Raw genomic sequence first — 25963 nt, forward strand, 5'->3', positions numbered from 1 at the left:
GCCAATGTTGTATCTAGTGACAGTTGATAACAGATCTGAATCCCCTTTAACTTTGATCCCCTTTGATCAGGAGCTTCAGTCCCTCTTATTGCTTTGAGTTTGAAGATTTAATGCCTATAGATAAGGAAGGCTTGGGGGGGGTTAATTAATTTATTATAATTGGAGGCTAATTACTACTTTACACTATTGTGGTGGTTCTTGCCATACATTGACATGAATCAGCCATGGGTGTACATGTGTTTTTCCCCATCCCGAACCCACCTCCCTCTCCATCCCATCCCTCAGGGTTGTCCCAGAGCACCAGCTTTGAGTGCCCTGTTTCATGCATTGAACTTGGACTGGTATATTTCACATATGGTGATACACGTTTCAATGGGAGGGTTGCTTTTTAGTTTTAAATGGTTTCAAGTTAGCATAGCCCTGCCTTTCCGTGGACTCTTCCTATTTTATTTGCGCTTAGAGTGCCACCTTCTGTTGATGTTTCTTCTGACAGATGTGGTCACTGTGTGGATAAAGGAAAACATCTTGGATGTAAAACTCAGCTTGAGAGGAAAGGTTTTGAGTAAAATGAGAGTACGATTTTAGCTGATTGCTAGTTACTTGCTGACTTTTTTATCAAAAAAAAATTTTTTTTTCAAACTCTGGTGGAAAATACTTGAGGAATTAAAGCTGCATTATTTTAAAATACCAGAGCTTCCCTGGTAGCTCAGCTGGTAAAGAATCCACCTACAATGCAGAAGAAACCAGTTCATCCTGGGTTGGGAAAATCTTCTGGAGAAGGGATAGGCTACCCACTCCAGTATTCTTGGGCTGCCCTGGGGGCTCAGACAGTAAAGAATCTGCCTGCAATACAAGAGACTTGGCTTCGATTCCTGGGTTGGGAAGATCCCCTGGAGGAGGGCATGACAACCTACTCTAGTATTCTTGCCTGGAGAATCCCATGGATAGAGGAACCTAGAGGGCTGTAGTCCATGGGGTCACAAAGAGTTGGACACAACTGAGAGACACAGCACAGCACATTGTGAAATTAATCATTTGTTACTACTTATTGAACTCCTGCACGTGAACGATGTGTGTTGTATGTTTCAGATGTGATGCCAAATGTCAGAAAAAAACCTTATGTATTAAGGTTTGTGTAAATAGTTTGCAGTTTCAAAATTGGGGTAGAATAAACGGCATGTGTGTTTTAGGGAGCAAAGGCAGAAATCACAGTAGGCCTCCCCCCACCCCACCCCACCCCCAGATCAGCCTGTGGTATTTATTGATTACAGAGTTGACAGCAATGAGGTAGGCAAATTGGATTCACCTAAATCTGCCAAAAATAAATTAAATCGGGTGTTTCTTTTAACTTTCCCATTGTGATAAATTTTTTCCCAAAACGTTGGCCCCAGATGAGAGGGTAAGAACTCAGGTTAGAAGTTTTCCGTTTAATAGATTCTGGTTCTGTGAAAATGTAGTGCTGTGGCTCTCGGGGGTCAGACAGCGTCCACTGGCACCTGTTAGCCGGCTCGGCTCGCCTCAGGTCTGAGTCCGGTGAGACGCTGGTCAGCGGTGTCCATGGTGGCCCTTGGGCTCCTGGGGGTTGCGGTCGCCGCGGCCCGTCCCTGCCACACATATTAAGGTGTCCTTTTCTCCCCGCAGGGACGCGCTCAGGATCCAGCAGCTGCAGCAGCAGATCCGCCGGGAGCGCGAGGCCCGCGCGCGCCCCTCGCCGCCCGCGTCCCCGGAGCCCCCGGAGTCGCGCGCGGAGCCCATGAGCGCGCTGGCTGCCCGCCCCGCGCCCGCCATGCAGGCCTCCAGCTCCTTCAGCTACGCGCGCCCCAAGCAGTTCATTGCCGCCCAGAGCCTGAGTCCCAGCGCGCCCCGGTCCCCGGCGCCCGCGTCCCCGCCGACCTCTGAGCCCGAGTGGGGCGCGCTCCCGCCGCCGCCCCCGCCGCTCAGCCCGCCGGCGCTCGCCACAGGGCCCGACTTCTTCCCGCCGCCGCCGCCTCCACCTCCACCCGGCCCGGGCCCCGCGCCCCGCGCCGCCCGCCCAGGCCCCGCACCCGCAGCGCTGCTCCGCGCCCTGCTGCCCTCGCAGCCCGCCACCGCCACCACCGTCTCCACCGGGGTCTCCGCCCTCGGCCTGCCGCGCGCCGCCCCCGCTGCGTGAGTGCCCACCACCCCTCTGCACCGGTCTGCACGCCGTGGGGGTCCAGCTGCTGGGGGCCGAGGTCAGGGCTGGGTGCCCACCGAGGGGAGGTTGCAGTCCCTGCGTGCGCGGGATCAGGAGGTGAACTCGCCCACGCACACGTTTCCATCCGGGCAGTGGTTGGAGGGGACAGACCTGTTAGTGGCTACACTTGATGCAGATACGCGAGGCTCTGTCCCAGGCCTGAATGATGCAGCCAGCCCTGGCCCCAGCCCCCCACCCCATCTCTACAGGGTTCCATCATCTTCTGCCAGACTCTCTGAATGGCTTTCCTTAGGTCACAGTGCTGACGTGGCAGCCCTCTAAAATCTAAGCTAGCAAAACAAACCCACGGGGAGGCGTCTGGCACGTCTTGAAGTGTAGTAAGAGCTGGCACTCACCCATCCACTGAGGAGGTCAGAACTGCCTGCTAGCCAAGGCGAGCCCAGAGCCACATGTCAACCCTCCCTGTTGGAATCCTGCTTCAGGGCTGGCAGGGTCCCAGTACTTCAGAGAGAAAAGGAGGAGGCCCTAAGTGGGGTTTCCTATGGGAATAAAAGTGAGGGGACCCTAGAATTCGAGTTACACTCATTCACAGCAGGTTCCCACCCTGGGGTGGGCTTGTGGCTCCTTGGCGACGAGACTGCTGTTTGCCCTCCAGGTGTGTCCAGGAGTGCCTGCTAGGCGCGCCCTGCTTTCCTAGGCATTTTCTAAAGGCTGCCTGAGGAATTCTGCAATTGAGGTCTGGCTGCTTCTCAGGTCCTCCTGGGGAAAAGCTCAGTCAGGTGATTAAAAATAGTCACATAAGGAGGGAGCAAGGATGGTAGTGGTGTGATCATGGGCTTCCCAACCTCTGGCCTGAGCAATCCTTTGTCTCTTTGTTCGTGATACCCTTTGTCCTCTTACTATGGAGGCGCCATGAAAACACTTGCTTTTTGGAAGAAAGGCTATGACATACCTAGACAGTGATTTTAAAAGCAGAGACATCATTTTACCAGCAGACGTCTGTCTAGTCAAAGCTATGGTTTTTCCAATAGCCAGGTACGGATGTGAGAGCCAGACTATAGAGAAGACTGAGTGCCAAAGAATTGATGCTTTAGAACTGTGGTGCTGGAAAAGACTCTGGAGAGTCCCTTGGACTGCAAAGAGATCAAACCAGTCAATCCTAAAAGAAATCAGTCCTGAATATTCATTGGAAGGACTGATGCTGGAGCTGAAGCTCCAATACTTTAGTCATCTGATGCAAAGCACTGACTCATTGGAAAAGACCCTGATGCTGGGAAAGATTGAGGTCAGGAGAAGGGGACAACAGAGGATGAGATCTTTGGATGGCATCACCATCTCAGTGGAAATGAGTTTGAGCAAGCTCCAGGAGATGGTGATGGACAGGGAAGCCTGGTACGCTGCAGTCAGTGGGGTCTCAGATTCGGACAGGACTTAGCAACTGAACAACAACAACATTTGTCGGTTGGAATTTGATGAAAGATGAATCTACCACCACCTTGGACAAGGGGGCAGTGTCACATCTTTTACCATCTTAAGGCAGAAACAGTAGTGTATTCTGATCTCCGACTTTGAAATTCCCTTGTATTCAACAGTTTTAAGGGCTCATCTCAAGTAACAGAAGTGCTTACCTCTTAGCAGTGTCTGTCATGGTTACTCATATGGAGTCATGGTATTTTATAATTATTAGCAGAGAGGAGACCAGCAGCTCCTGCAATTTCTTCAAAGCTAATGGGGACATCACTCTGATTTTATGGCTGTGGGGGGGTGGGCCCTCTGACACCATGTTCAATGGTGATCCCAGGCCTCCAGCTCTATGCCAGCCTAGAAGCCACAGTTGTGTGGTCACCCTTTTGTCTGCAAAAAATTTCCTGTTGCAAAATCACACACACTTAAAGAATTCTTTTTTTTGGTTTGATACATGTGACCTTTGGAACATTTTTTCCTCTGCAAAATTGTGGGATCACTGGTTTGCATTCTGAATTAAAAATGAAAAAGTAACTTTTTAGCCATCATAATAACTCAGGTAAATCCATTCCGATTTGCCCAAGACTGGAGTGTCCCTTTCAGGGCTGCCATGACCAGTTGGCATCCTTGAATTTGTAGGAACTGCCCAACCCTGGTCGGTTGACTCTTCAGTTATGTGTGTGTGTTCCGTGGGGCACTTGTGGTGATGCAACAGCAGACTCAGCTTCACTCACCTGTTGTTCGTCTGGTTGGACAGCTTTGCCGTGTGTGTCAAGTGCCCGCAAGTAGACTGATGACCAGTGACTCTGTGAAGTAGGAATCCGTTAGTTTGGTTGGTTTTTTGTTGTGCTTCTTTGCCTATCTGATACCAAAATCTTAGATGCAAATTTCAGATATCTCTGTTTTATTTTTTTAGTGTTGCTTTTAATTTATATTAGAGTGCAGCCAATTAACAATGTTGTGAGAATTTCAGATGGACAGCAAAGGGACTCAACCATACATATACATGTATCCAGTCTCCCCCAAACTCTCCTCTCATCCAGGCTGCCGTGTAACATTGAGCAGAGTCCCCTGTGCTATCCAGCAGGTCCTCGTTGGTTATCCATTTTACATGGCATCCGTTTTGTATGGCCGTATGTGCATGTCCATCCCAGTCCTTGTTTTGTGACTTGTGCAGTTTTCCTGCACAGCCACAAGAGGCAACAGTGAGTTCTCTTGACCAAGACACAGAGCAGGCCCTGGGGATGCAGGAGCTAACACAGTATTCAAAGCCAGACAGGCAGAATGGTCATACCTGTACCCTCTTGGAACCAGAGGGCATAGACCATAGAATTCCTGGGGGGCAGTTTTGGATGCCAAGCTTGGTATGCCACTCATGTTGACATTAATTACTCTCAGTCTTTCCTCTGAAAAATGGGAGCTCATTCCTTTTGAGCCCTGGCCTGGCTTACCCCTCCAGGAGTGACATCAGTCCTCATTTAGGTGTAAGAAGAATCTCCCCTGCTGCCCATGTGCTCTCTCAGGCCGTCGTGAACACAGACAGTGGTTGTGACTTCTGAGCACTGGCACAAGCCCCTCCCAGGTACTGAGTTCTCCACCTGGCAGTTGCCTGTCTTTTTTTTTTTTTTAATCTTTTTTTTTTAATTGAAGGATAATTGCTTTACAGAATTTGTTGTTTTCTGTCAAACCTGAACATGAATCAGCCGTAAGTATACATATATTCCCTCCCTTGTGAACTTCCCTCCCATCTCCCACCCCGTCCTACCCCTCTAGGTTGATATAGAGCCCCTGTTGGAGTTTCCTGAGCCGTACAGCAAATCAGATATCTCTATTTTCTTAACCATCAGTTGCACTAATGGCTATTGTCGTTGTTTGTGTTTAGCATCGTCTTGTTCTCATCTGTAAAAGAGTAGCTTCTAAACAGTGTGTGGAGATGTGGTTTTGCGTCTTATGTCTGGGCAACAGAGGGCCGGGCAGAGGGCAGAAGCAGTGCCAGACCACGGAGGCAGGGAGGCTGGACGGCGTCCCCACAGCCCGCGGCCTTCATGTGGGTCAGGGTTTAGGGGATTTCTGTGGATCTAGTCCCTCCCCACTTTCCTTCCCGAGGCCGTGGGGTCACTGCCCTTCCCAAAGCTGGTTACAGACACACTTGTCCAGCCAGCGGAGCGTCTCCAGTGGAGGCAGTTCCTACCCCAAGCACGCGAGCACTGTTCACCGGGGCCGGTGGTCGTGCTGTCGCTGCTGCACACGTGGGGCAGGACCGTGTGCACACCAGGTCAGTACCCCAGGCGGGCGGGGCTGTTACTGGCTCCTGCGCGCGGTGAAGAGTGCTGGTTTGGGTAACTTTGAAGAGATGTCTTAACTTTTAATTGTACAAACCGTTGTGAAGGGAAAGCATCTCTGTCAGCAGACATGTTTTTATTCCTGAGGAGTGGCTCTTTGCTCCTCGGAAGTCGATGGGTGCCACATTGGGGGCAGATGCTGCATCCTGCTTTTTCCGTGACCTTAGAGGCTCAGCCTTAGTCTGTGCTCAGGTTTTAACATAATTTCTTAGTGTTTGCCAAATCAGGTTAGTAATTAGTCCAAACAAGATACTCTCAGAAAAACAGGTTCCGTGTTAAACGGAGAGGGTGCCACGCCAACCCCCCGGGCTGGCTCTTGCCGCCCCGCCGCGATGCAGTCCTCCCAGTCCAGCTCTACCTGGACCCTCCCTTCCTGTCGCCTGGCAGCACCACCTCCCCACCGCCATTGCAGGAGGCGATTTTCACAAGAATAGTGGCTTAAGGCTGATGCACAGTCTGCTCTGGTGCCTGGAATGGAGCAAGGCCCCAACCAGCGGGTCGGCAGGAGTGTTGGCAGGCTCCAGGGGCTCCACACAGCATCCTAGGGTCCTCTTCCATTCATGCCTCCTCCATCCCCTCCCGGCCTGCATCCATTCCTGTCCCACCTAGAATTCCTGCCGCAAGGTGTGTTCTGTGATTTAGATTTATTCTCTAGCTTCAGCATTAGTCCGTCTTTTCAATGAATAGTCACGGTTGATGCCCAAAGTCACAACCTGTTGTGGCAGAAACCCAGGTCTGCATACAGACGGTGCCACATGTTGCTGCTGCCTCTTCTACCTCAGTGCTCATCTCACCCCATGACATGCCAGCGTGTGCCAGCGGTTGTGTCTGTGTCACTGGTCCACACCCAGCAGGAGGGGTGTGGGCCCAGGGTGGACAGCCCACCCGAGGCCCCAAGCACTGGGCTGGGTGTGCCTGCCGGATCAAACCCTGACCCTGCCTGCGCTATGTGCTCTCCCGCAGGGGGCTTCCCAAGAAGGCCAGCAGACCTGCCAGGATGGCCTCTGACGAGGAGATCCAGGGCTCCAAGGACGCGGTCATCCAGGACCTGGAACGCAAGCTGCGCTTCAAGGAGGACCTGCTGAACAACGGGCAGCCGGTAGGGGGCGGTAGAGGGCGGGGACACGATGAGCAGGGGCAGTCCCTGGAGCCAGCCCTCACCAGCCTTAGGGCTGGAGCCTCATCCTCACACTTGGCCTTCGGCGGAGCACCGTCCTCACAGCTGGTGTAGCCCCCCCGAGCCCCCACGCGCCTCTCCGGGTTGATGTTAGCCTGTGGAGGGGAGAGCATGGGGGGAGGCTTTGCTGCCTCCTTCCATGAACCATTCCTGGGGGCTGGGGGGAATCCGGCAGCTTGGAGGTAGAGGGGGCAGGAAGGCTGAGGCCACAGCTCAGCGAGGACCTCCAACACTACAGAGAGAAGGGACGGTCTACAGCCACACTGCCCCGATCACACCCGAGCTTGTCCTGCTTGGAAGCTAAGCAGGGTTGGGCTTGGTGAGTCCTTGGGTGGGAGGCAGAGAGAGGGAACCCGTCCCGCTGGAGGGTAGGGCTGGGGGCTGTGGCCCATGGTCTGTCTCTGCCCAGAGGCAGTGGATGGGAACTCAATTCTGGGCTCTGTGCCCTGCCCTGCCCTGCTTCTGCAGAGAAGGCCGCACACCTTAGGAGACCATGCCAATCTGGTCTAGACTCTCCAGGTGCGGGCTCCTTTACCACACTTGTCCTGGTCTGTCAGGGCAGCTCAGCTCAGTTCTGGAAGGGAGTGGTCACTGTTCCGAGGCTGCGGGTTGTAGATAGACGAGGAGACAGTCCACACAGGGGCCTCCTCCACGGGCGCAGTGCTTCCTTGTCAGGTATTGGCTTGTTTCCTGGACTCACTGCCCCTCATCACGTCTGAGTTCCTGAAGGGCATAGGCAAACGAGTCTAGGAAATGAGATTTCTTAGGTGGGGGCCAGTGACCCGTGTGCTTTGCTGGGGGCATTGGCCTGGCTCTTCAGTAGAAGCAGAGAGGGGCCTCTTGTGTAAAGTCTCCCTCAGCACCTTCTCCAGAGGGGAAAGCCTGCGTGCTGGCTCTGTTTTCTAGGAGCTGCGGTTATGCCGCCCTGATAGATAAAGACGTGAGCACAGACTGCTTGGGTTGGGAGGCTGGGGCCCAGAGAAGGGGGTTGGTACTGGTCTTAGTTCCTGGGGCTGAGGAAGACTGACATGCTAAAGAGACCTCACGTTACTCACCTCACTGAGATTTTCACCCAGGGGAAATATCTTCTCCCTGAAACAAGTGGTTGCATGTGCAAATGAACACATTCTGAAAGTTTTCCCTGGCTCTGTCAACCAGAGCCTTTGAAAGATAAAAACAATGACTTATGGGATCTTTCTCAAGCCAGGTAAAGGCTTTTTCAAGGTTTTTTTGTTTATTTGTTTAAATATTCCTTATGAACTAATAACTCTTGGTTTAAAAGAATAGATTTCTATAAGCTATTATTATTACACTACATGTATTTGTATTTGTTACATATATGTGTCATATATCTTTTTTGCATAGACATATTATTTGTATTTGTTCAGCAATGAATGACATTTCCAGTATTTTCCGTACGTTTCCACATTTGAGAATTTTAAAAGAACAAGTAAGGTTTCTGTTCTTAGAAAATGTGACTGTCAAACAGCTTTTTTCTGACGCTGCACGTGACTCTGTGCACATTTCTGGCGTCTTCATATACGGACTTTATTCACACGGCTCAGTGAGTGGTTCCGAAACACAGCAGTGAGTGAGTCTGGCTGCTGGCGGTGGCAAGTGTGTCTGACGTGGGCCTGAATATCGAGTGATGCTTCCACTCCAGAGGAATGGGGTGGCTCCAGGCCGCCCTCCCCAAATATTAGGAAGGCTTTTTACGAGAGCAGGCATTTAAAAAGGTATTTAAAACTGTGTCTGAAAACTGAATCCATGATTTTTTAACTCACGTGAGAAAATTAAATAGCAGCATGTGGACAAGCTGCTCTGTGCCACAGATGCCTTCCTCCACCTCTCCTCATCCTCAGCCCCTTTTTCCCAAAACAAGGTCATTGGAACTTCAGGTCTGTTTGCCATTTGGCATGTGTCCTGCTTCTCTTCCCGGTTTCCGCTGGGACTAAAACCAGCAATTACTGGAAAGCAGCGGTTTACCCAGCATATTTTCCTGATTAGAGAGTTTCTAGGAGAGTCTGTGTCTAAATTCAGAAGTTTGGAAGCTCATCTGAAATAACTTACACATTTTTTAAAATTTTATTTTGCATTACTAATTATTCTCTATTTTGAATCAAAAGCTTGTTTTTAAAATGCCCCAGTGAATGGGCTGATGATTGTTTTGGAGCCAGGACTCAAGGGCACCCATCAGCCCATCAGACCAAACATAAGTGGGCCTTTTGGTTTGTGTTTAGCCCAAAGCCCTGATCACTGAATGCAGGAGCCTCACCACCTTCGCTGGGAGCAGTCTCCCCTTAGGCTCAAGGCCGTGGATGTCAGGTCAGCAGGCCACTTCCAGCCCCTCTTCTAGGTCAGCGTGTGCAGCCAGCCTTCACGACTTCCTGTGTTTGCCTGCATTCACCCCCGTGCCTAGCCCCGCAGAAGAGCTCTCGAAGCAGCACTGCCCACCAGCCTCGGACTCCCTTCCCAGGCTCAGAGCTGTTCTGAAGCCCGTGATAGCTATGACCATACACGTCCTGTAGAAAACATCTTGTTACGTAAAGGTCTTTGTCTTCATATTCATCATTAGGCATAAATACGTGACGCTCGCTTTTAGGTGACTTCTGCCCTGTTGCTTGCTGTGCTCACCTTCAGTCTGCTCTGTTAGCTGGCTCTCGGGATGGGTCACCCTGACTCTCAGCACAGGGTCAGGACTGGAGGGGCAGTGGGAGCAGGTGAGCACAGGGAGCAGAGGGTTCCTGTCTGCACAGGCGCCTGGAGGTGGAGAGGAGCGGTCACAGAGAACCACAGACCGGTTTGTTCTTTGCATTTGTGTTCTCAAGGCGCTGCAGCAGTGTGATTTTTCTGACTTGTGTGGCTTCTTTGCTTAGAGGTTGACCTACGAGGAAAGGATGGCTCGGCGGCTGCTGGGTGCCGACAGTGCGACTGTCTTCAACGTCCAGGAGCCAGAAGAGGAGGCGGCCAACCAGGTACATGATCCTCCCAGCTTCCTGGGAGAGCAGAGTGTTCTCCGCCTGCCACCCCCAGCCTCCCTGGGGACCCGGTCCTGGGGCCAGCTCTGTGCAGAACCAAGGGTGGGTCTCAGGCTGCCTCTGGCCAGCAGCTAGTGAGCATGCCCTGTGTTGAGGGGGTGATGGAGTTATTTCCGTCCATGACACCTGTCCTTTTTGTCTTATCCATTAGTTTCTCTTCTTTCAAGTATCTTTCTGATTTCCCTGTCCTGTGCTGTAATGCAAAACAGGTTTGTGTGGAGGAACATACGTTCACTGAAATTATGTGAAATCACTCATGACTATTTTCAACTACGTTCTTAATATCTCATCCAGGTGAAGTATCTATGTACAGAAAAGAATGTTTTTCTTCACAAATGTAGTTAAAAATCAGTAATGAGCAAGGAATCTGCTTTGTCCCCTGCTAACACCAGAATCCTTCATGGATTTGCTGTGAGCTGTTTATCATCCCAATGGTTCTGTTTGGAGTCTCCCTATATACTGAATAGTTTTAAGGTAAAAGAACGCTTTAGAACACAAGTTTAAAGGATCACATAAACTCTTCCTCCTGTCTATTGAGAAATGGATCAGCCTCCAAAATCTGAAAGTTTTTCTGTGTTAAATATTGCTCCCACCAGAGTTTCCCTAAAGCTAGAAATCTGGTTGGATTCTTGCCGCTTCTCTTACTGGGCTTCACTACTCCTTTTCTGCTGTTTCAGGACCCCTGGCCATCTCGTGCTTCTGTAGAGAACCCTCTGGACGGTCAAAAGGTCGCCTTCACCTCTCTTCTCCTCCCAGTCCTTCTGTGTCCGCTTTCTGTGTTCTCCCTCATGTTCCTGTGTGTCTGTATTTCCTGCCACACGTTAGTTACCGATACACTCACCACGTCTGTTTTCATTCAGTATCAGATGCACAGAGTTACTGCAGTGTGATTTGTCACGTCGTTTACTTACAGACTTGAATTTTATTCTGTCCTTTATGAACACTCTGAATTTTAAATCGTGAGGAGTTTCCCATTTGTTAAAAGTTTTCTAGGAGAAAAAAGAGCTAATTCTTAAACTGATTAATTTGATAATAGTTAGACAAAGCAACTTGTGTATTTCCTGCAGTTTTATTCATACTGCTGAATTTCTTCCTTCAAGCCAACAGACTTTTTTGGGTTTTGGGGCATGCCATGTGGCGTGTGACATCTTAGCTTGAACCCTGCCCCCTCCGCTGATAGTGCCAAGTCTTAACCACTAGGCACCAGGGAAACCCCACGCCAGACTGTTTTTTAAAGAATGAGTAACTTTAAGAGGAAACCTTGTTTGAAACAACCTTTCATTTAATATTAAATAGAGAACGTCTCATCATGGGCTGCCTTTTCTTTTCTATACTTTGTGAGCAAGAGGTCTCTTGGTGCCCACTACCGGAGGATGCTGGCGGGCACTTGATGCCTATTTTTTTAACCACACGTTGGACTGGACTGTCAGACCTCATTTTCTTTTAAAGAGGGTGGAGAATGGTTGCCCAGAGCTGGGGAGCTGAGGGAAAGTCGGAAGCTGGGTGGGGAGGATTGTCAGGAGAAGGGAGTAAGGTACCATGTCTCCATCACCCGCTGGACAAAAGGCCAAGTGAGCCACAGCTGCCCATCTGGGAGGCGCCCGCCCTCAGACAGGGACGGGTCAGTGTGAGGTCAGTGCTTAACTTTTACGAGCAGTTTAGGAGGAACTGTTGACTTTTTTGTTCCTTCTCCCCATTCTAAGAGAGAGGCGAAATAAGCTCATTCTGTTAGTTGTGTGTCTGCGGTGTTTTCTAGTTGATAGGACTTGAGGACGGTTTGAAACAGCACACGTCCTTCCTGGCGTTCTTTGTCTCATGTGGGAGTGACTGGGGTGCAGACTCGTTGAGTTCTGCAGTAAACACGTCGCGGTCCTCTGGGAGCCTGACTGGAGAGGGGCTGAGTCCGGTGGGGCAGTATGTACCAGTTGGTGACGCAGCCCCTCCGTCTGACTCAGGAGTACAAGGTCTCCAGCTGCGAGCAGAGGCTCATCAGTGAAATCGAGTACCGGCTGGAGCGGTCCCCGGTGGAGGAGTCAGGGGACGAGGCACCCTGCGGGGACACGTCTGTGGAGAGCGGAGTGGCCCCCTTCTTTGAGGTGAAGCTGAAGCATTACAAGATCTTTGAGGGTATGCCTGCGACGTTCACATGCAGAGTGGCCGGCGACCCAAAGCCCAAGGTGAGTGGAGACACTGCCTCTTCAGAGGTGCGTGCCCTGAGCTTGGGTCTGGCTTCCAGCCTGCAGGGTGTGTGGTAGGAGGACAAGTGCCGGAATTGAAACTGTGAAAGTGTCAGTCACTCAATCGTGTCCTACTGTTTGTGACACCATGGACTGTAGCCTGCCAGGCTCCTCTGTCCGTGGGATTCTCCAGGCAGGAATACTGGAGTGGGTTACCATGCCCTCCTCCAGGAGGTCTTCCCGACCCAGGGATTGAACCCACATCTCCTGCATTGCAGGCAGATTCTTTACCATCTGAGCCACCAGGGAAGCCCCTAGACTAGGACAGGATTGAACAGAATAGGGTAGGATAGAATGGGACTTAAGAGAACAGGACAGATAGACTAGGAGAGTAACGGGCAAGGAGCGCCTCACACCCTCCCCTCTCTCACTCACATGGAGTCACCCGTTGTGACACCCAGGGTACAGGTGTCAGGCTCAGCTCCAGCAGGTTGACGAGCTTTCCCAAGGCCAGAGGGCTGTGGCGGCCAGGCCTGAACTTGAACCCCGCCTGTGCTCTGTACTGTACAGAGGAGCGAAGCTGCCACTACCGATGGGAATCATGTTTAATCCACAAAGCCAAGGCCTCCTGTGTATACAGAGGCAGAGGGGGCAGGAGTACCACAGCGGGGGCTGGCCCAGCCAGAGCCCTGTCCTACAGGCGCACGGGGACACCGGGTGGGGTGGTCCTCTCTTCAGACAGAGACTAGGATCACCGCTCATGGCCCCACGGAACAGCACACAGGACTGCACTTTTCCCTAGGACTGGAGAGAAGACAGTAAGAGGCACAGTGAGAAGCGGAAGCTCCACCTTGACACTCTCCCAGGATATTCTGCCCTCGACAGGCTTGTTCCCTTGAAACATGAGAAGACTGAAGCGGAGTTCTAGTTCACACTGTTTTCGTCTCAGAGCAGTCTTGGTAGAATGTTGGTGCTGTCTCTTAATTTGGGCTTCGCTGGTGGCTTAGATGATAAAGAGTCTGTCTACAATGTGGGAGACCAGGGTCCATTCCCTGGGTTGGGAAGATCCCCTGGAGGAGGGCGTGGCAGCCCACTCCAGTACTTTTGCATGGAGAATCCCCATGGACGGAGGAGCCTGGCAGACTGCAGTCCATGGAGTCGAGAATAGTCAGACATGACCGAGCAGCTCAGCACAATACGTCTCTTAATTCTCTTTTGAAAGTTGTCTACTAAGTATAATACAGGTGAAAAACAGGATTAAAGGGAAAAAAGAATTCTAAAGAACTGGCATAGCAGCAAGAATGTGAAAGGGATAAATTATATACTGATCAGAGCTTCTTTGTTCCAGGAAGTAATCAACAAGTAAGAGCCTGATAATTATGAAGTGTCAGCCTTTAGGTAACTTAGCTTTTAGAACTGAAAGTTACTAGTCTGTTTCAATGGTGAACTTTTAGGTTCTGTAGACTGATAATATTGGTAACATAGTTTCCATAGAAACTAGGGAGAAAAGAGCTACAGCTCCCAGACCCTCATTGTTGGTGCACTTATTTCGTGTCATCTGTTTCTAGCCTTTTCCTGTCTTAGACATGGAAGGTTTAAGAACAGTTTTTCAGATTCAGAGGCTTTGACAGGAGTAGCAGTGAAAGGCCAGCTGCGGTCTCACCTTGCCAAGTGATGTACATGCAGGAGGAAGTTCATTTTATGGCAGGCTCTGAAGTAGGTTTCCTCTACTGGGAATCAGTTAGGAGTGCCTGGGCTGCAGGGAACAGAGGTGACCGCATCCTGCTTAAAAAGCGAGGAGGTCGTTTCCTCTGGCCGACACAGTGTACTGGCTGTGTTGGGGCTGCGGCTCTGTGACCATCACTGTGGCCTCTCTTCTGCTGTGAAGTTCATGACCAGCTCAGATATAACCACCAAAACATGAGAAACCGATGACCTGGGATCTTGCTTAAAGGTGAGAGAGGGGAGGAGGGACCTGTAGAAGAGATGGTTTGACCATTTAGAACATTTCTATCTAATCAAGGTGTACTTTTATTGTATTTTTCACAATGTTCTATCACTCCAAATATTATTTGAAAATTAGTATACGTTTAAATACTGCTGTGTTTAACATAGTGGGGAGAGCTGGTGGACTGTAACCTTCAACCCTGTGCCCCCAACCTGTGCCCCCTACCCCGCCCTCTCACCCTGTTCTGTTTGTCTGACACAGACGAATTGACTGGACTTCAGGGTCAGGTTGTTTTCATCTTGAGATAATGCTTTTACCTTTACAAGTAATACATGTTCACTTAGGACATTGGAAAACAGGAGCAAAAAGAGAGCTGTGATGCCAGCTGAGAAGTCATCACTGTCTTCCGTGTAAATAATGGATGAATGTAAATGCCGTTTATGTATGTCTTTTATATATATGTTTATTATTTTATTAATAATTTATTAATATCTTATTTTAATATTATTTTATTATTTAAAATATACATTTTTCTTACTTTATTATCTGGCAGCACCATGTCTCAATTGCAGCATGCAGGATCTGTCATCTTAGCTGGGGCAAGTGGAATCTAGTTCCCTGACCAAGGATTGAACCTGGGCCTCCTGCACTAGGAGCAAGGAGTCTTAGCCACTGGACCACCAGGGAAATCCCTATACATCTTCTAGAAAGAAAGAGAACGTGTAATTTCTGAAGCTAGAATAGAACTAGCCTGTTTGCTCTCTCCCTTTGTCCCTTGGAAGTCAAGGTCCTGCCCAGGTGTCCTGTTCTGTTGGCAGGAGCTCAGAGCAGTGCCCCAACCCCTCTACACACAGGCCTCACCTTCTCTCTGCCTCCTCCCGCAGATTTACTGGTTTAAGGATGGAAAGCAGATCTCCCCCAAGAACGATCACTACAGCATCCGCAGCGACCCCAGCGGGACCTGCTCCCTGCACACTGCAGCCTCCACGCTGGAGGACGACGGCAATTACACAGTCATGGCCGCGAACCCTCAGGTGGGAAGCGTGGGTGGCCTTGGCTCCGCTCTGCACTGGTGCGGTCCCCAGAGGCGGCTCACCCGATGGGACACTGGTCCCCCACGTCCTCTGTCCAGCTTGGTTTCCCAGCAGAGAGATTTCCTTTCCTGAGCGTTTGTTTACTCCATTAGACGTTTGTGTGCGTGATGCACAGATGTGCACCATTTATTTCCACAATGTCGAGAGACTGCTGTGCACACCTCTCCTGGGGTGTGGGGCTGCCGTTCAAGGGAGGACGAGGTCCCAAGACAGAAGATGAGCCAGTAAATAGACGCACAAACCACGTGATTCCACATAGAATAACATTCCCAGGAGAGGGGAGTGAGGGGTATGTGTAAGATGTGATAGGAAGACTCAAAAATTAAATATTTAGAAGAAATACACACACACTTAATTCAGTGGAATTTAAATAACCTATAAGTAAACAAATTATAATTTTGATAGAATATAAACAGAACACTCAGGATTTGGGTTTCTTTTCTCTTGTATTGGCCTTTAGATTTAGGGCCAAAAAATTAATTGACTACTTAGAATTTAGTAGGCAGCTACTGGCTACCAGGTTCCAATTCAAGCCTGCAAATTCTTTTTTAGAGAATATCTTGTATATGTTAGGAACTGTACTGGATCCACAGACATGTGTAAGAAGTGGTTTTGTGCCTTAAACACTTGACAGGGTACTTTACAAAGTCTACAGAAAGCTCATAGTCAGTCGTGTCCGACTCTTTGCGACCCCATGGACTATACAGTCCATGGAATTCTCCAGGCCAAATACTGGAGTGGGTAGCCTTTCCCTTCTCCAGGGAATCTTCCCAACCCAGGAATCGAGCCAGGGTCTACCTACATTGCAGGCAGATTCTTTACCAACTGAGCTATCAAGGAAGCCTATAAATAACAGTCTTTTAAAAAAGAAAGCTAACATTTTTATTAGGTAACTGATGGAGATAGCTCACAAGTCATCCTTTTTAAAAAAAATCTCTGATCTATTTGTATCATTCTATATTTCATTATTTCTTTTGAAAGAAACACTAAGTGTTAGTAAAGGATCCAGGTACTTTTAGCAGCGCTTGCACACTTCTACGAGTGCGTACAGTGTTGCAAACAGCATTATCCTGTCCTAAGGTTACACTGTCACTTAAAAATACCTTACTGCAGCAGTGTTAAAATTAGACTGAACTGAGGTCCCACAGATTTCACCACAACCAGGGTGTGATCTGGGACAGCCATGGGGCTTAGCTAAAGATCCACCCCCCACCACCACAGCCTGGCTGGCGGGAGCCACACCAGGGCCAGGAGGAGGCCCCCACCCTCAACCTGGGGCCCTGAGCTCTGCTGCCTCAGCGAAGAGCTGGCCACGCCCTATAGATCACCTCGGCTGATTCTTCATGCTTTACCTCTTGGAGACAAAGAGATGGGGAGTGACCATTTACATCAGGGCACCAGAAGCCCACTTTGCCTTTTTAGTCTGTTTATTTGGCTGTGCTGGGTCTATTTGAGGCATGCAGGGTGATCGAGCTTAGATGCAGTGTGCAGAATCTCGGTTGTGGCATGTGGGATCTGGTTCCCTGATCAGGGATGGAACCCGGGCCCCTGCATTGGGAGCGCAGAGTCTCAGCCCCTGGCCACAGCGAAGTCCTGAGCCCAGCTTTCCTGACAGTGTCCTAAGAGTAGCTACGAGAGGGGGCGAGAAGCACAGAGGGAGACGAACACGGCCAGCAGTTTATTTCATAGAAGACTTTCCCATCTGCTTGGTCTTCGGGAAGAAGAGGCATGTGAGGTGTTGTTGACAGGTTTCCACCAGAGAGCATCCCTGCCTGGCGGCTCCCAGGAGACAAGCAGCCGAGGGGTTAGCGAGGTCAGGAGGGGCTGTGCTGTGTCCCCCTGTGCCACACTGGGACCGCAGGCCCCGCCTCTGCCGAGTCTCACGCCTCCTAAAGTCGAGGCGGAATGCAGACCCAGATGTTTGGCTTTGCTCTGCTGCGTTGCTAGGTCCCTGGTCCTGCCCGGGGCTGGAATGGCCGTGGTGGTTTGTGCTTTCTCCAGCTGTGCTGTGTGTCCAAGTGGCTGGCTGTCCTGAGCCCTGGGCCCTCAGTTAGACTCTGTGAGCCAGGACAGGCAGATACTGTTTGCACAGCAGGAGAAGAGCCAGCCTTGCCAGGCATCACGTGCTCCTCATGGTTAACCACCTTCAGAGTTCACACTCGGGACTTGTGTCAGCTTTCAGCCGAGGACTTGGTAGGAACAGAAGAGCTGTGGGCAGCAGAGTTAACACTCAAAAGACTGGCTTGTTGATGGGCTCTGTTTCAGCGTTACAGGGTTTCCTGGCTCCTTCCAAGCTTCACTTCACACATTCACTTCTGTTATTCCTTCATGTGTTAATAAGACAGTTAAAAGTGAACAGAGAGCATTGAGGGGGCCCAGAGCCTGTGATGAAGCAGCAGAGCAGAAAGTAGGGAAACCCTGTCCTGAGAACAAGGGGTGCTATCTGTGTGAACGCACAGCTCTTGTCGTCAAGCTCCGGAAAGAACCACGGGGCTTCCACATCCACCTGTTAGACCAGCCGCGGTGACTCGTCAGCTGTGCTATCTGTAACAGGCTCTCCTAGGCACGTGCACCTACTCAAGTACACATGGGACGGGTCAGTGTGATTCTCAGATGTCAGGCTGTGTCGGGGAGTCCCCGGGTGTGCCAGGGTCAGCATGGGAGCACTTCTGTCACATGGCCAGAACCTGAGATGCAGTTGGTGCAGGGCGGGAGTCGTTCCCTCCCAAAGCGCACTGCACGGTACCAGGGGGTGTGGAGGCCTCAGTGAAGGAGCCTTCCTCATGGTTCAGGGCCACGCGAGCTGTGTGTTCCCGGCAGCTATTCCTCCTGGGGCCTCCTCACCCTCATGTCTGCACTGTTAGTGTGAGTCTGTGCCTTTCCTGGGGCCTGGGGCCTGGGGCCTGACGTGCAGGCTGTGGGGAGACGTGCAGGGCCCCTCCCTGCACCCGGCTGTGGCACCTCCTTCCTTGTCCCCCGCAAGCTTCCTCCCCCCTCAGCCCACTCCCAGGGGATCTCAGAAGGCAGTTGCAAATGTATAAGCAACAAAAATGTTGACTCATGTTTTATACCTGAAGCTAATGTTAGGTCCACTGTATTTCAGATGAGATTGGGTGTGTTGGGCAGGGTGATTGTAGACCCATCAACTATAGTTCAAATTAAAAATGTTTTAAAGATAAAATACAGTTTTTCATTAGATAGCTTATCCAACTAACCTTTATCATCTGACCCTCACATTTCAGGGATTTGCTTCTGGTTCATAAATCTCAAATGCACTCATTTCATGGGAAGAATGTTCATGGGCTCGGGAGACCTTGGCAAGTGACATTTAATTCATAGGGGGTCGTCGTCTTAAACAGCATCCTAGATGAAACAAAGCGGAGCCAAGCATCAAAGGGGGCCCTTCTTATCCAAGTGTTTCAGATGAATGTGGAGTCACATGCGGAGTCCCGGGGGGTGGGTGGGGGCTGGCGCTGGCACAGCCCATGGGCCTGAGGAGACCGCGCTGGCTCCAGGCATCGCTCACCGCTGTGGTCCTGTCCCCGCAGGGCCGCGTCAGCTGCACGGGGCGGCTGATGGTCCAGGCCGTGAACCAGAGAGGCCGCAGCCCCCGCCCGCCGGCCGGACACCCTCACAGCAGAAGGTATGCCCTGCGCCCTTCCCGGGCGTTGCTGGGGTCTCGCTGGCTCCTAAACCCAGCACCATCCGCGCTGTGGGGCGACAGAGTGGGCATGTGCAGGGAAGCCTGGGGTTCCCTGTGGCTGGGGTGGGGACACCAGCCAGGAGGCATGTCCTGTGGCAGCCACGTCACCACGGGTGTGCCCAGGCCCGGCCGCACGTCCCTCACCGCCGCCCTCGAGGTGGGCCTCTGGTTGCCTGTGACCACCTCGTGCCTAAAGGTTTGTGCTCTCGTCACTCAGTGCACAAGTTTACTCGAGACCCAGACCTCAAGGTCAGACTGGTCACATTTTGGACACTTTCCGTACCCGCAGCTGCCAGGGCACGCGAACATGGGCAGGGTGTGTGGTGCCCAGTGATGGGCGTGGCTTCAAAGGAGCTACTGGGCTGCTGGCGTGGGGACCCTGCCAGGGGATTCCAGGTGGGCTGGCATCCTGAAGGGCCACAGAGGCAGGGGAGGGCACGCCAGAGAAGCTGCAGGAGGAGCAGAAACAACGAGCAGGTCCACATTCCGCGGCCTCTGCCAGTGTTTGGGAGGCAGCTGCAGGCCTCGGGCTCGCAGCTGTGATGCTGGCCTCCAGGGCAGGACCCTCGCACAGCGCCACCTGTGCCAGCTGTGAGCACAGCACAGCTGAGCAGGTCCATCTTCTGCTTTTCTGGGGCCTTCAGTACATTTCAGCTGTTCATGGGTCACATGGGAAGCAGTTTCCTGGAGGAGCATGGTGCTCATAAACTCGATCTGATAGTTGGACTCTATGTTGAAGGGTGGATAATTCTAGCCCATTATACTAATTTTTCTTTTGTTTTGCTTTTTCTAGTTAAGTGTTTCATAACTTACTTTCTGATGATCACTGGCAGAATTAGTTTGAACATCTTGCCCTTTGATTATTACATCTTCCCTGCCATCACTTTAAATCATTTTACTCTTAAAGGTGCCTCTAGAAACATACTCAAAAACAAGAAAGATACACAAAATCTGGGAGATTCACACAATTTTAACGGATGCATTAGACCTGCCTAAAAATTCACTTGTTTTCCTGGTTAATATGAAAAGGAATTTTTATTAGAAATATATTAATTTTTAAAAAAATAATAACTTCTGATTTCCTACGAACTTTCACTCACAGTGGAAAGTTATAGTTATTGATACTGAAAAATATTTTGTAGTAAATGAGCTGCTAATTCTCATACAGTTCTCATTCAACTTTAAAAATATTTTAAAACTATCTTTAACCTATTTTTTCTCCCGTTTCCCAATTCATGATTTATACTAGTCATAAGGGTTAGGATAGCAGATTAAGATCTGCAGTTAGCAGACTATTGAATTTATATTAAACTCCCAAATGAAACAAGATTTTGCCTCCGGACTTTTTTTATGGTGTAAACGGTTGAGATTAGGGATCAGGTAAGCAGGTAAGGAAATTGTTTTTGCCCCTGTGTTTAGACTGGGACCCTAGAAATGACCTGCCGTCTCTCGGCCTGTTTTTCTGTATCATCTTTCCGCTCCGCCCCACCCCCATCTCCCGAATGTTGACTCTTGGTCTGAAGGCCGCGCTCACGGTCCAGGGACAGTGCTGACGAAGGGGAGCCCATCCAGGAGCGCTTCTTCCGCCCGCACTTCCTGCAGGCGCCCGGGGATCTGACCGTGCAGGAAGGCAGGCTCTGCAGGATGGACTGCAAGGTGAGTGCGTGCGCCCAACCTCCCCCCGGTGCTGTGTCTCTCTTCTCTGGTTTTGCCCCATTGATTGACCTTAAGTTTAAATTTCAGCTCAGAAGTATGAATGTTTTATAAAATTATTTGCGCTCCCTCTGCTGGTTATCTCTGGAATTACAGAACATAAACGTGAGACGCTTAAGAGAGTTTACTCTGGACTTACAGAAATGTTTAAAAAGGATAAAAGAATTGTTAACAGGAGTTTATTTTCCAGAGTAGTTATTTTTTTATTATTTTCATTTTACATTGGGGTATAATTGATATACAATGTCGTATTAGTTTCAGATGTACAGCAAAGGGATTCAGTGTTACACATGTATCTTTTCAAGTGTTTTTCCCGTTTAGGGAGTGTAGTTCCCTGTGCTATACAGCAGGTCCTTGATGGCTATCTGTTTTAAATATACTGCTGTTTATATGTCCATCTGTATCTCCCAATTTATCCCTCCCTGCTGTGTGGGCGCTAAGTCACTTCACTTGTATTTGAGTCTTTGCGACCCCCATGGACTGTAGCCCACCAGGCTTCTCTGTCCATGGGATTCTCCAGGCAAGAATACTGGAGCAGGTTGCCATTTCCTTCTGCAGGGGATCTTTCTGACCCAGGGATCAAACCTGAATTTTCTTATGTCTCCTGCATTGGCAGGCGGGTTCTTTACCATAAGAGCTACCTGGATAGCCCTACCTTTCTCCCGTGGTAACCATAAATTCATTATTCACGTCAGTGAGTCTGTTTCTGCTTTATACATGAGTTCATCTGTATAAATAAGTTCGTCTGTATCATTTTTTTCAAGATTCTATATATATATGCAATATCATATATGTCTTTCTCTTTCTGACCAACTTAAAATGACAATCTCTAGATCTACCCAGGCTATGGCAACTGACGTTTATTTCCTTCTTTTTATGACTGAGTAGTATTCCATTGTATATGTGTACCACATCTTCTTTATCCATTCCTCTGTCAGTGGACATTACGGTTGCTTCTTTGTCCTGGCTGTTGTGGATAGTGCTGGTGTCAAATTGGAGTGCATTAGTGGAAGTGCTTTTTTGGGTTTGTAAGTTAGAGTGTAAATGTGCTACAAGAAGCCACCAAAAACTTGTGTCTCATTACTTCTTTAATTTTTTTAACTTTAACATATATATATGTATGTATGTATTTGGAGTAAAGTGGATGTACAATGTCATGTTTGTTGTAGGTATACAGAATCTTACTCAGTTATAAATGTTCATCTTTGGGGTTTTTTCCATATATAGGTTTTTTACACAATGTTCAGTACACCTCCCTTGCTATAAAGTAGGTCTGTGTTGATTATGTATTTACATGTATGTGTTAGTGCCAGCCTCCTAATTTACCCCTCCACCCCACCTTTCCCCTTTAGTAGCCGTAAGTCTGTTTTTCTAAGTTTGTGCATCTCTTCTCCTTTTGTAAATTAGTTCATTGGTGTCCATTCCCACATTCCACCTGTAAGTGATAACCACATGGTGTTTGTTTTTCTCTTTCTGACTTACTTCACTTTACTATGATTATCCCTCGGTAGGTTACAGCAAATGGCATTATTTCCTTCTTTTTCATGGCTGAATCATATCTGATCATGCAAATGTATCACTTCTGTTATTTTATTTTTATGATTGGAGGATAATGGCTTTACAGCATTGTGTTTCTGCCCTGCAACAGCGTGGCTCAGCTGTGACTACATGTTTGCCCCCTCCCTCCTGAGCCTCCCTCCTACTCGCCCCCCATCCCTCCCCTCTGGGTCATCACGGCGCACCGAGCTGAGCTCCCTGCGCTCTACAGCAGCTTCCCCCAACTCTGTTTCACACGTGGTCGTGTGTATGTTAAGCCTACTCTCCGTTTGTCTATCGCACACTCTCCTTGCTCTCCCCGTGTCCACGGTCCAGTCTCTGCATCCTGTATCTCTGTCCCTGCCCTGCAGATAGGCTTATCAGTACTCTTTTTCTAGATTCCATATTTATGTTTTTTATATATATATATGCATTAATATACAGTATTTGTTTTTCTCTTTCTGACTTCACTCTGTATAATAGACTGTATATAAACTGTATAGTTTCATCCTCATCTCTACAAATGACCCAGTTTTATTCCTTTTTATGGCTGAGTATTATTCCATTGTTCATGAACATCTGCCACCCACTTGCCTGTCGTCAGATGGCTAGGTCTCCTCCATGCCCTGGCCAGTCACCCACTCGCCTGTCGTCAGATGGCTAGGTCTCCTCCATGCCCTGGCCCGTCACCCACTCGCCTGTCGTGGGATGGCTAGGTCTCCTCCATGCCCAGACCCGTCTCCCACTCGCCTGTCGTGGGATGGCTGGGTCTCCTCCATGTCCTGGCCCGTCACCCACTCGCCTGTCGTGGGATGGCTGGGTCTCCTCCATGCCCTGACCCGTCTCCCACTCGCCTGTCGTGGGATGGCTAGGTCTCCTCCATGCCCTGACCCGTCTCCCACTCGCCTGTCGTGGGATGCCTAGGTCTCCTCCATGTCCTGGCCCGTCACCCACTCGCCTGTCGTGGGATGGCTGGGTCTCCTCCGTGCCCTGACCCGTCTCCCACTCGCCTGTCGTGGGATGGCTGGGTCTCCTCCGTGCCCTGACCCGTCTCCCACTCGCCTGTCGTGGGATGGCTGGGTCTCCTCCGTGCCCTGACCCGTCTCCCACTCGCCTGTCGTGGGATGGCTGGGTCTCCTCCGTGCCCTGACCCGTCTCCCACTCGCCTGTCGTGGGATGGCTGGGTCTCCTCCGTGCCCTGACCCGTCTCCCACTCGCCTGTCGTGGGATGGCTGGGTCTCCTCCATGCCCTGACCCGTCTCCCACTCGCCTGTCGTGGGATGGCTAGGTCTCCTCCATGCCCTGGCCCGTCACCCACTCGCCTGTCGTCAGATGCCTAGGTCTCCTCCATGCCCTGGCCCGTCTCCCACTCGCCTGTCGTGGGATGCCTAGGTCTCCTCCGTGTCCTGACCCGTCTCCCACTCGCCTGTCGTGGGATGCCTAGGTCTCCTCCGTGTCCTGACCCGTGTCCCACTCGCCTGTCGTGGGATGCCTAGGTCTCCTCCGTGTCCTGACCCGTCTCCCACTCGCCTGTCGTGGGATGGCTGGGTCTCCTCCGTGCCCTGACCCGTCTCCCACTCGCCTGTCGTGGGATGGCTGGGTCTCCTCCATGCCCTGACCCGTCACCCACTCGCCTGTCGTGGGATGGCTGGGTCTCCTCCGTGTCCTGGCCCGTCTCCCACTCGCCTGCCGTGGGATGCCTAGGTCTCCTCCATGCCCTGACCCGTCTCCCACTCGCCTGCCGTGGGATGGCTAGGTCTCCTCCATGCCCTGGCCCGTCTCCCACTCGCCTGTCGTGGGATGGCTGGGTCTCCTCCATGCCCTGGCCCGTCACCCACTTGCCTGTCGTCAGATGGCTAGGTCTCCTCCATGCCCTGACCCGTCTCCCACTCGCCTGTCGTGGGATGGCTAGGTCTCCTCCGTGCCCTGGCCCGTCTCCCACTCGCCTGTCGTGGGATGGCTGGGTCTCCTCCATGCCCTGACCCGTCTCCCACTCGCCTGCCGTGGGATGGCTGGGTCTCCTCCGTGCCCTGACCCGTCTCCCACTCGCCTGTCGTGGGATGGCTGGGTCTCCTCCATGCCCTGACCCGTCTCCCACTCGCCTGTCGTGGGATGGCTGGGTCTCCTCCATGCCCTGACCCGTCTCCCACTCGCCTGTCGTGGGATGGCTAGGTCTCCTCCATGCCCTGACCCATCACCCACTCGCCTGTCGTCAGATGCCTAGGTCTCCTCCGTGCCCTGACCCGTCTCCCACTCGCCTGCCGTGGGATGGCTGGGTCTCCTCCGTGCCCTGACCCGTCTCCCACTCGCCTGCCGTGGGATGGCTGGGTCTCCTCCGTGCCCTGACCCGTCTCCCACTCGCCTGTCGTGGGATGCCTAGGTCTCCTCCATGCCCTGACCCGTCTCCCACTCGCCTGTCGTGGGATGGCTAGGTCTCCTCCATGCCCTGGCCCGTCTCCCACTCGCCTGTCGTCAGATGCCTAGGTCTCCTCCATGCCCTGACCCGTCTCCCACTCGCCTGCCGTGGGATGCCTAGGTCTCCTCCGTGTCCTGGCCCGTCTCCCACTCGCCTGCCGTGGGATGGCTGGGTCTCCTCCGTGTCCTGACCCGTCTCCCACTCGCCTGTCGTGGGATGGCTGGGTCTCCTCCGTGCCCTGACCCGTCTCCCACTCGCCTGCCGTGGGATGCCTAGGTCTCCTCCGTGCCCTGACCCGTCTCCCACTCGCCTGTCGTGGGATGGCTGGGTCTCCTCCGCGTCCTGGCCCGTCTCCCACTCGCCTGTCGTGGGATGCCTAGGTCTCCTCCATGCCCTGACCCGTCTCCCACTCGCCTGTCGTGGGATGGCTAGGTCTCCTCCATGCCCTGGCCCGTCTCCCACTCGCCTGTCGTGGGATGGCTGGGTCTCCTCCGTGCCCTGGCCCGTCTCCCACTCGCCTGTCGTGGGATGGCTAGGTCTCCTCCATGCCCTGGCCCGTCTCCCACTCGCCTGTCATGGGATGGCTGGGTCTCCTCCGTGCCCTGGCCCGTCTCCCACTCGCCTGTCGTGGGATGGCTAGGTCTCCTCCATGCCCTGGCCCGTCTCCCACTCGCCTGTCGTGGGATGGCTGGGTCTCCTCCATGCCCTGGCCCGTCTCCCACTCGCCTGTCGTGGGATGGCTGGGTCTCCTCCGTGTCCTGGCCCGTCTCCCACTCGCCTGCCGTGGGATGCCTAGGTCTCCTCCATGCCCTGACCCGTCTCCCACTCGCCTGCCGTGGGATGGCTAGGTCTCCTCCATGCCCTGGCCCGTCTCCCACTCGCCTGTCGTGGGATGGCTGGGTCTCCTCCATGCCCTGGCCCGTCACCCACTTGCCTGTCGTCAGATGGCTAGGTCTCCTCCATGCCCTGACCCGTCTCCCACTCGCCTGTCGTGGGATGGCTAGGTCTCCTCCGTGCCCTGGCCCGTCTCCCACTCGCCTGTCGTGGGATGGCTGGGTCTCCTCCATGCCCTGACCCGTCTCCCACTCGCCTGCCGTGGGATGGCTGGGTCTCCTCCGTGCCCTGACCCGTCTCCCACTCGCCTGTCGTGGGATGGCTGGGTCTCCTCCATGCCCTGAC

The 25963-nt window shown here is 51.7% G+C and overlaps 1 protein-coding gene across 9 annotated transcripts in view; it reads left to right on the forward strand.

The window, feature by feature from the left end:
- The window catches only part of PALLD (palladin, cytoskeletal associated protein), a 369451-nt gene that overhangs the window by 333719 nt on the left and 9769 nt on the right, over positions 1-25963 (forward strand). For 4 of the 9 annotated variants that reach the window (XM_061424893.1, XM_061424891.1, XM_061424898.1 and 1 more), the window contains 8 exons: positions 1642-2148; positions 6946-7081; positions 10036-10134; positions 10875-10925; positions 12153-12374; positions 15207-15356; positions 18965-19059; positions 20643-20775. In XM_061424893.1, the coding sequence (XP_061280877.1) occupies positions 1642-2148; positions 6946-7081; positions 10036-10134; positions 10875-10925; positions 12153-12374; positions 15207-15356; positions 18965-19059; positions 20643-20775 (1393 nt within the window). The remainder of the gene's footprint in view (positions 1-1641; positions 2149-6945; positions 7082-10035; positions 10135-10874; positions 10926-12152; positions 12375-15206; positions 15357-18964; positions 19060-20642; positions 20776-25963) is intronic. The other 5 variants (XM_061424894.1, XM_061424899.1, XM_061424895.1 and 2 more) reach the window with 3 other exon arrangements.

The sequence above is a fragment of the Bos javanicus genome, chromosome 8 (genome assembly GCF_032452875.1).
Source record: "Bos javanicus breed banteng chromosome 8, ARS-OSU_banteng_1.0, whole genome shotgun sequence".
Taxonomy (NCBI): Eukaryota; Metazoa; Chordata; class Mammalia; order Artiodactyla; family Bovidae; genus Bos; species Bos javanicus.